The 9,885-nt window shown below is 36.1% G+C and overlaps 1 protein-coding gene across 1 annotated transcript; it reads left to right on the forward strand.

The window, feature by feature from the left end:
* Positions 1-3,242: 3,242 nt before the first annotated feature.
* On the forward strand, positions 3,243-8,935 carry LOC134846595 (uncharacterized). The gene is made up of 9 exons (XM_063863979.1): positions 3,243-3,342; positions 4,057-4,203; positions 4,476-4,581; positions 4,847-4,974; positions 5,239-5,350; positions 6,261-6,427; positions 7,387-7,582; positions 7,908-8,197; positions 8,452-8,935. Exons 2-9 carry the CDS (start codon positions 4,064-4,066, stop codon positions 8,933-8,935), a joined length of 1,623 nt encoding a protein of 540 aa, XP_063720049.1. The 5' UTR covers positions 3,243-3,342; positions 4,057-4,063.
* Positions 8,936-9,885: the final 950 nt, after the last annotated feature.

Here is a 9,885-nt window from a genome sequence, read left to right on the forward strand (position 1 = left end):
CCGACCCATAGAAAACAGTCCAATACAAAATAGTCTGAAAAATCATGTAATGGAGGAAAAAAACAGTCCTGGACAAAACAGTCCGGTTTATAATTGATGTTGTTATATAATAAGTTCGACATGGGGGAAGGAACTCAGTTTTCCTTAAATCTGGTTGCAAAATTAATTTAAGCTCTTTAGGACATCTTTTTGCTAATTATAGTGAAACGTCCAAAAATGGCTTAAAACCAACGCCAGTTTTGAAAACTTTCGCAAAAAAATGGCTACAGCGCAGATTGTTTCGGGTGAAAAAGTATCTTTTGAATTAGATTCAATTAGAATGGGAAAATCATTTTTGTCAGCTTACGAAAAAGCTTAATTTTGTCAGCTTATCTATAGCTGAATAAACCGCCTGACAAAAATTATGCACTCGTCACACAGGGGTGGATCTAGGATTTTCTCGAGGAGGGGGGTTCAAAAAAAATTTCGAAAATTTTGTCGACCTATTTCTTTGGGTCGACCAAATAGATTTTCTGAGCTCTCCCCTAAGCTCCACAAAGACCAAATTTTGAAAAAAAAACAGGCCAAAAAACGCGTTTTTAGGCTCTTTTTGAAAAATTTTTGACCAAAAATCGTGTTTTTTCGGCGAGCGCCCCCCCCCTTAAAAATCAGATGATTTGGCGCCCTTGGAAAAGTTTTAGGGTCAGTCAGCCAAAAATGGATGTCTCAAAATAGTACAAAGGGGGACCAAAGGGGAAATCAAAAGGGGGTGTACAAAATAGTACAAAACTGCCTCAAAATGTCTCTGATTTTAAAAAAATGCAACGAATGTTATTCAGATATGATGTTCGGACCTGGTACTATGGGGAGTCCAGGACCTGGTTCGCCCATACTCGGCGGAATTGGGCAACACCCTAGAGGAGGATCCCCTCAATTTGGCCATCATCCACCTCCTCCAACTGCGATGAGTATGGGGGACACCACGTCTATTTTCTCCGAACACCCACCGCCAGGTAAGCTTTTCCAATAATTATTGATTATTTTTCGTGTGTAAGAATACGTGAACTAATTTGAATTAATTTTATTTTTCACAAAAAAAAGAGTTAATCTTGAAAATTTTGAAAACAGTTCAGAAAAAAATCACTCATTTTTTCCACTTTCTTGAAATAATTGACACGTTTTTCGTTTTTTTTAATGTATTTTGGCTACGAGATAAACTATGAAATGTTTTTTTTTCTCTATAACCGAACAAAATTTTACTGCGTTTGATGTAGGAAGACACCAATTTGGCAGAATTGTGAGCAGTTTCTATCCTTAAGATCTGATTTCAGTTTCTTCCGCCAATTTGGACCCCTTTTAATCTCGATTTTCAATCTGTTTCAGCCTTCAGCTCCTGTGGGTGGATTTGTGAACCCACATCAAGTCCGAGAGGAGAAGCAAGCGGTCATAACAGCAGCCGGGGTAAGGCCCGGTTTTGAAACGCTTTCTCATAAATTTCTTACCCATCCCAATAAAGCTGAGAAAGGATCTTCGTTGCTATCTTCATCCAAGAAATCTAAGCATAATTTAAAAAGAGAATCCGATTCAAGACAAATTCGATTGCTATAAGAGCAAATCAATTGGCATGTAAACTTCATATGTTTTTATATGACCTTCATGAAAATGTAGCTGCGATTCTGGTTAACCTATTGCTACCATATGATAGCAAACACGTCTAAATTTTGTCCAAATAGCTCTTTTTTCTCGCATTTAAATGGATATCATGTTCTCAAATGGGTTCAATCATGTGTTCAATTGATGTAACACAGTGTTCTATGTACGGGATTATTGTATGTTATGACAGGATGCTCCAGTGGCTGGCTTTCACGTAGGCACTGAGCCCCTGGACAGATTCTTTGCGAACCTGACCGGAGAACACTGCCAGTGTGCCAGGGGGGAGCTTGGCAAATTCTCCCTAGAGTGCAAGTGAGTCGCAGGCTGTGTTGATTTTCTTGGCAGGCGGGGGTTTTAGTTACTCGCTAGGTGAACAGGCCACCCCAAAGAAAAAAAGGAGGATTAATGGTCCTAAATGCTTCGAGTATTCTACATATCTTTGAAATTTAGAACTAATAATTTTTGTTCTGGAGCTTGTTAACAAGAAAAATCAAATAAATAAAGCCTTTTGTCTTTTAATTTCCACACATTTGAGTTGAATGATTTCTTAGATGTTCAAAATAACTCTCGCAAGAGTTTCGACAAAAAAAACTATCGAAAAAGTTCTGAACTTTCCGACTGCCCTTTAACGTCGACGTGTAGTTTTAGCTTATAGTTATTTAACTTTGCGAAACCTTTTTCTTGTCTGAGATCCGTGCTAAGACTAAGAACAAAGTGATATGTGTTACATCTAAAAACGTAGTAAAAAAATTGCTTTGCTCAATTTTATTTAGAAGTTTTTAGGTTGCCCATTACACTTTAAAATTTAGCTCTTGTTTTTTAAGAGTCGATGAACAAAATTCACATTGTTATATAGGTCGCGGTGGTTTTTTTCTTTCGTTTTTCTTTTGTTTTTCTTTAGAAAAAGTCTTATATTTGTTCAGGTTCAAGTTTACTTTTTCGCGGTTTGGCTTTTGATTCATTTTTAGTTCATTACCTTGTTTAAAACGAAGGCAAACTACACTATAGAACAGCGAAAGTCGAAAAATCACAAAAAACTTGAAAGATTTCTAGTTTCAAAACTTTATTTTCAGAATTCCCAGTGAAATAAAAACTTTATCTATTGATTCAATTTTCTCGATTTGTTTTAATTTTAGCAAAAAAAGTTCGATCTTAAACTGTTCGTGAAATTCAAAAAGGTTAAGGACATTTGTTTTAATTTAAAATTCAAGGTTGAGGTTTTTTCAAAAACAAGCCAGTATTTTTTCTGATTTCTCATTACTCTTTTCCTTGCGTTCTATTGGCTATGATTTTTGTACGGAAACTGTTTATTTCTCACCTTACATTAGCATTGAACAATTTCAAGCAACAATAACTTGAAATCGTTTCCCTGCTCAACAGCAACTAAATAAACATTGTTTCTACATGCTTTGAGTATAAAAAATAATCGTAGCAATACAATGCAATGAGATTTTTTTAACAGGAAACAGCTCAGACTTATAGCTTATATGAGATCAAAAATTTCATACGAAAAAATTTTTTAAAGAAAATCTATGCCTTTTTTACATTTCAAACTGAATTTCCGGCTAATTATTTTGATATAAAATAATTATACACCGTCAGAAAAAAAACGAATTTGTTCCGTACGGTTATCTATTCCTCTTTGTCAAACAACACAAGCTACATTGGCGAAAAACGCTGTTTCCTCGAATGATAAAACTCAAGCTAAAGGTAAGTGCAGCAAAGCGAAGCGGAGCAAGTCCAAGCGGAGCACGTGCAAATCCCACAGTATTAAAATTTTGGGTTGATACGTGTTGCCAGCCTGTAAGAATAGACGCAAACACTGTTTAAAAAAATGCTTTAAAAATAACGTGCAAAGTGCATATGCACGCGGAGCGCACTCATCGCTAGCACTCTGGAATTGAAGTTTCATCAAATTCTGACAAATTTGCATTCGGTTTCTTGCGTACAGACAGTTTTGTAGCAAATAGGACCATTCAAATTAGTTTCACCTTGTCCATCACTCTAACACTTTGTAAACACAGTTTTTAAGGTCCTTGCTTAAACTAACTTTCAATTTTTGAGAATTACTGTCGCGCCCTTTTTTGCGAGATGACTTTTGTTTTTTTGCGCTTTTTTTGCGAGTTGTGTTTTGTTTCCAGTTGCCTTTGTAACAAAGGTTAGAAATCAAATACGAAAATGCAATTTTAATGTTTTTTTTTAAAAACGAAAATCATAAAATTAGTAGGCTCGTCGGTTGCCTTACTCTATTAATGTTGCACCACATCTCGTAACCAAGTTCGCTGCTCAAAAAAACTTATCAGGGAACATAACTTTGGAAACTACTTAAAACTGTTTGGTTGCGAGAAAAGCAAGCTGCATCAAAATCTATTTCGAATATCTCAAGAAAAACATGTAAAACTCACAAACTATCTAACTTTTTAGGAATGCAATGGCGGAGTGTGAGAATTATCGAGCGGCTGCTTCCGAATCAACGAAATTGAAGTTGGAGCGAGTTTACAAAGACAGGGAGTTTGAAATCATCTCGGACTTCGAAGAAAAACTCAGACAGAAAGACATGGCACTATCCAGGTTAGAATACACAAAGAGTTTCTTGAGGTATTTTTTCTTGAGTTTCTTGAAAACATGGTAACTGAAATGGCAGTTTCTCTAAAGTTTTGACTGAAAAAAATAAAACCAGAAATTGGTTAGATATCCTAAGCCAACTTAAGAATTTAAAATGCTATCGCTTTTTGAATGATATATACCTGTAAATTGTTGGACATTTAAGTTTTGGCCTTGAACGAATCCAAAACTGACTCGGAAGATTTGAATTTATAACATCATAATACTTCTTGCTCTAGACAGGCACTGGAGTTGTGTGAATTAAAGGAGAGGTCTAAGAGAGAGATGGCTCAATTGGAAAGACACTACCTGCAAGTCATGGACAGCGAGGGAGAGAGACTAAGGGTAGGAAAAGAAGTCAAGGGGGGTTTGTTTTAGATGACTCATTGCGAATTAAATATGCCTGCTGCAGATGATAACTTATAAGTGAAATATATCAAAGGGGGTGTAGATGATTTCATGAAAAGTGACATATGTCGGGTAAATGTGCAATATAGGAAGTTGCAAACATTTTTTAAAAAATAGGGGTCGTTGTTTTCTCCATTTACTTCTTCTTTTTTTATAAAGTAGCTCTGTTTTGATCGAATTAATTTTCTGAGATTTTTTCCAGCGTAAGCACCAGAAGGAGCTGGAGGATTTGGGGGAGGAGTTGTTTGAGAAGACGAGGACAATAAGTGAGTTGGAGGCTGAAGTCAGAATGGGCATTGAGACCATAGACCGGGCACACACAAACCTCAAGTGAGAACAGTCATTTTTCCCCTATCATTATACTTTTAGAAATGGAGTTTAGACATGCATAAAATTCCGTTTCAATTTTTTGTGATTCATCGCCAGCCAAACATCTCCTTTTCTAGCTTTCAATTTTAAAAAAACTAAATGGAATTTGAAAAATATGATTTTTGTTTCCGTGAAAATTATGCGAAATATAATCAATAACGATACCATTGAGTTTTTTTCTTGTTTTTTTTTATTTATTTGCACAAGGATAGCCAGTTTGTTTAGAGAAGTGTTGGACGAGAAGAGTGAGTTGAGACTGGAGCTGAGCCAGACTCTGCACTCTGTGAAGATGAAGGAACAGTTCACAGAGGAGAGGATGTACGCCATGCAGACAGATGTGAGTCATTCATATACTCTCTAATTTGTTATCATTCACGAGATATTGCAAAATAGTCATCCTTAATGAACAAGTTTAACTTTTTACCCTGTGTAAATAGGTTCGAATCCCGCTGCGGTTGCTGCTCTAAAAGCACTATTTTTTGTTTATAGACGATTGAGGAATTTCTTGACTGCCAAACCTTTGCTTAACAGTTTTTATGAGGGGGGGGGGGGGGGGGGGTGGCAATTAACTTTGTTGATTGAAAAGAAGTAAACTTGTATGTTGTTGCCCGGGTTGACCAAAAATGCTTGTCATACAATTCTCATATATGGCCCATACTTTTCATACATTTAGAAAAATAGCCTGAAAACAATATGATTAGCATTCTCGCATTTATGATAAAAGATAATTATATTACAAAAATTTTACCATTTTACAATGATTTTTCTTTTACCAGGAAGCTCGGGTTGAAAGAAAAAAAAATTATTATACTTTTGTTTAAGGAAAAATGGTTGTCGTACAATGCTTATCGATATTCCATAGAATAAAAAATACACGAACCAGCACGATAGTCATTTTTTTCCATTAACGAAATTGTATGACTACCATTTTTCTCAAGTCCACCAGTCTTTTTTTCTCAAAATTAGTATATTCTGGCACCGAAGGCGCCTTTAGAAAAAGTCTTAGGGTCGTTCAGCCAAAAATGGATATCTCAAAATAGTACAAAGGGTGGACCCTTTGGGTCGGCAGCGGGTCGAATCCCTGAAGGGAAAGGGGCGTCCTCCCCCCAAATCCGCTGGTGTGTATGACTAACATTTTCTCGTAGAAGAATGGTATGAATAGCATTTTCGGTGTATTTTGGTCATCTTGTGTGACTGATAGTAAATTTATACTCTTGATTGATAAAATAAAATTGTATATGTTGCAGCTGAACCAGGTTGCGCTGGGTGATCTGGAGCCGATCCTGTTAGGTCTGGATGAGGTGGAGATGTGTGAGTTGATGGGTAGAGTGGACTACACTCCATCTATGAGGGAAGTGATCAAATTTCTCAAGGAGACAAACCCAGCCACGTGCACTTCACTCATAGAAGAACAGTTGGTGATTTTCTTTGCAACTTTTACCGTGGATTTTTTTTCAAATATCTGAACTAGCCGATAGATCTATCTTCAACTATTAACTAACCTAAACAAAATATCCACCCCTAAAAGGGATTTTTATTGAACAGTTTAGCATATACAAAACTATACCAAGTGAAGAATCTCACCTCTTTTGTAAAAAAAGGGTGGGTAGTTAAAAAGAGATAAGATTCATGAGGAACCCGCGCGGTGAAATGATACTACTTTTGACAAATTAATTTTTATAGTTTTTAAAATAAGTTTATCTTTTTTCTCTGTAGCTTTTTTGCGCTTGCCGGAAAACATCAAAGAGTGATTTTTTAAGAGTTCCAGGAAAAATTTCCTCTTGGTTTTTCAGCATGGAACAAACTGGCACAGAAAGTTTCGAACAAAATTTTTAAAATCACCTTCCTAACGTTCAATCCTGAAAAAAAAATTATCAAGAAAAATGAACGTAGTGAAGACTCTTATATAGTTTCTGGTTTTTTTAAATTTTTTTTAAGAGTATTGAAGCTGAGTGATTTTGATTTTTTTGCGGTTTGACTTTGATTTTTTCAAGTTCAGTGCATTTCCATTGTTGAAAGGAAGGCAAACTCCACAATCGAACAGCAAAAGTGTAAAGGTCACCAAAAACGTGATCGACTTCTAATTTTGAAAATGGAAATTAATTATCAGAGTTCTCAGCGAAATAAAAGTTTTGTCTATTGATCCAGTTTTCTCAATTGGGTTTATTTTAACAAAGAAGTGTCCATTCTAAATTGTTCTACAAATTCAGAGTGCTCTAAGGCCATCTAGTTTGTTTCTTCAAAATTCACAAATTGGGAAGATTTTTGAAAGAACAAGTCGGTTTTTTTTCAGTTTCCTTGCGTTCATTACTCTTTTCCAACTTTCAGTTAGCAATGCGTGTATCATGCATTTGGTATCATGGTCGTGTTTAGTGCCGGCCATACATATGAACCCTCGGCCGGGTATCTGTTGAAGAAGTTGGTGCACAGACTGGATGTGGACTATGACTTCACCCAGCGACTGTTCAAGGCCATCAAGCCATACTCCACCCTGGACAATGTCATAGACTTAATCAACAAATTCACCTCAAAAGACCACATCACAATGCTACACAGGGCAAACCTAAATGTTAGTTTTTAGGTATAAATTTTTAAAATAAATGGTGAGAAACTCACAAAAAAAATAACGAAAAAAGTTACCACTAACAATCAACGTCAGGCATCAAAGAAAAAGAAAAAGATAGTCAATAGAAAAGAGAAGTCAATCACTAGATAGTAAATAGTCAATACAATTGTCGAGAACACTATCTTATTTTTTCGTCAAAATATGTCAGAAAGTTTCAAGTCCTACAATTTAAAGTAATAAACGTGCATCTGTTCGAAAAATCTTCAAAACGGTTTTTTTTCGATGACGGTTCTAATAATTACAACAAGGGGATCAATGTTTTTGTCAGATCCCTCCAAGTGAAGCGATCCTGAAGAAGTGTCTTCGAGAACTAGCCCCCTCGGCCATCAGTCGAAACCTGATGAAGATGTCGGAACTGCCCTATGAACCAGTAGTGAAAGCAGTGCGCATGATGAGTGACCAGCAGCTGCGCATGTTCTGCTCCCAAATAGGTCGTGACCTTTTACCCTCTGATAAGGACTCCTTGGTGTTGTTTTTGGAGAAGAAAGATGCGGGTTACGTGAAGGAACTGTTCAAGGCCGCAATGCCCCAGCTGTTCACGCTGACCGGAATTGCCATGTTAGTCTTTACCCAATCATAGCACGTCAGAAAACAGAACTGAGGTTGAAAAAAATAGTAGTAGATGTTTCAATTGGAATTTCGTTAAGAAATGTATTTATTGAAAATGAATGGTTATTTAAATGGGACAAAGTAGTGGAATACTTTTTCTGATCTTAGAATGCAAACAAAAAAAAGAAGGGAAAACTGTTTTTTGTATTTCAACAACTTAGTTGGAACCGAAGTAACTGTCAAGAAAATTAGTTTTTTTTCAGGCTGATATCTGAGAACTTGAACATCACCGAACGTAAGAAATTGATGGGCGGCAGTGAAGACCTGAACAAACCAACTCCCAAGGCCATCGCTAGATTCGAAAGCATGCTGTCTAGAGAAGAGAAAAACCAGATCTTCAAAGAGCTCAAGTACGACCTAAACGAACACCAAGTTGAGAGCCAAATTCGAGCCACAGTTCGCCGAAATCCAGCCTTCGTTGAAAAGATTCTTAAGAAGCCCCAAAAACAGGATGATGGCGAGGAGAAGAAAAAAGAAGAGATCGGGTTAACTATTGAGTATGTATTATCCCAGGGGGAGGAGTTTGTGATGAAGCTGATTCGGGAGGTCTTGAAGGAGATGGAAGTGAGAGGGATTCTGCAGATGTTGTTGGATATTGGCAAATTGAGGATCAAAAACAACGGCAGATGTTCTTGTTGGTCGCAAAACACCCTCCCGAATCCATGCCCACATTCTGCTTTTATGTAACATTATTCGTGTAAAAGATACTTAAATAATATTTTTGAAAAACTGGTTTTGATAAAATTTTAAGAGAAAAAGAACAAAGTCTAGACATAGGTAATACCAACATAAAAACGCAAGAAAACAGCAAAGCGAAAGTTATTGTTCCAACTGTTGAAAACAGAGAGGAACTTTGGATTCGGGATTGTTTTAGTTTTTTTTCAACGCAAAATCAGCTACCACGAAGACTCATCGTACGGGGTTGAGTGATATATCATATTAAAGCCCTTTCAGTCGTAAGTCGAACCACATATAAAATATTCCAAAAAATTTCCCCAGATCGAGAAAAACCGGTTTGAAATTTTTGATTTTTTTGGTCTAAGTTCGAGCCAATTAGTAAGGTAGTTACTAATTGCAATAGCTTATTTAAGCTTAACTTAAGCGGTGAAAACTTAGTTTTGCTCAATTAAAGGTAGTTTTTTGAGTTTTTAGCGAAATTTTGGGAATCAAAAATTTGAAAATTTAAAAAAGTTTCCACAAAAAACTGTTAATTTTTTTTTTCGTTTTTCTTGTCAATTTTCTTCAAAAATTGTAATCCAATTGACATATTTTACTATGACTCTCAAACATGCCAAAGTTTTTTTTCCGCTCAAATTTTTTTTCATCACAACATGCAGAAAAATACGACACAAATTTGACAGAAATTTTTTGTATTTTCTTAAGACTGTGGTCGGAACATTCGGTGCTAATAATTTGAAGTTTGATCATTCTTTAAGTTCACACTTTATTTCCCTTGTTGAAAGGAAGGCAAACACCACTATTGAATAACAACGAAAAAAAACATACATCGATCAGAAAAAAACATCGATGGGCTGCTGGTTCAAAATGAAGTAGTGGAAGAATTTAATTAGCAACATGTGCAACCAGGAAATGGTTGAAACTGGAGGATCCAAAATAAATGTTCTAATCAAAATGAT

This window comes from Symsagittifera roscoffensis, chromosome 5, assembly GCF_963678635.1.
Source record: "Symsagittifera roscoffensis chromosome 5, txSymRosc1.1, whole genome shotgun sequence".
NCBI classification, from domain to species: Eukaryota; Metazoa; Xenacoelomorpha; order Acoela; family Convolutidae; genus Symsagittifera; species Symsagittifera roscoffensis.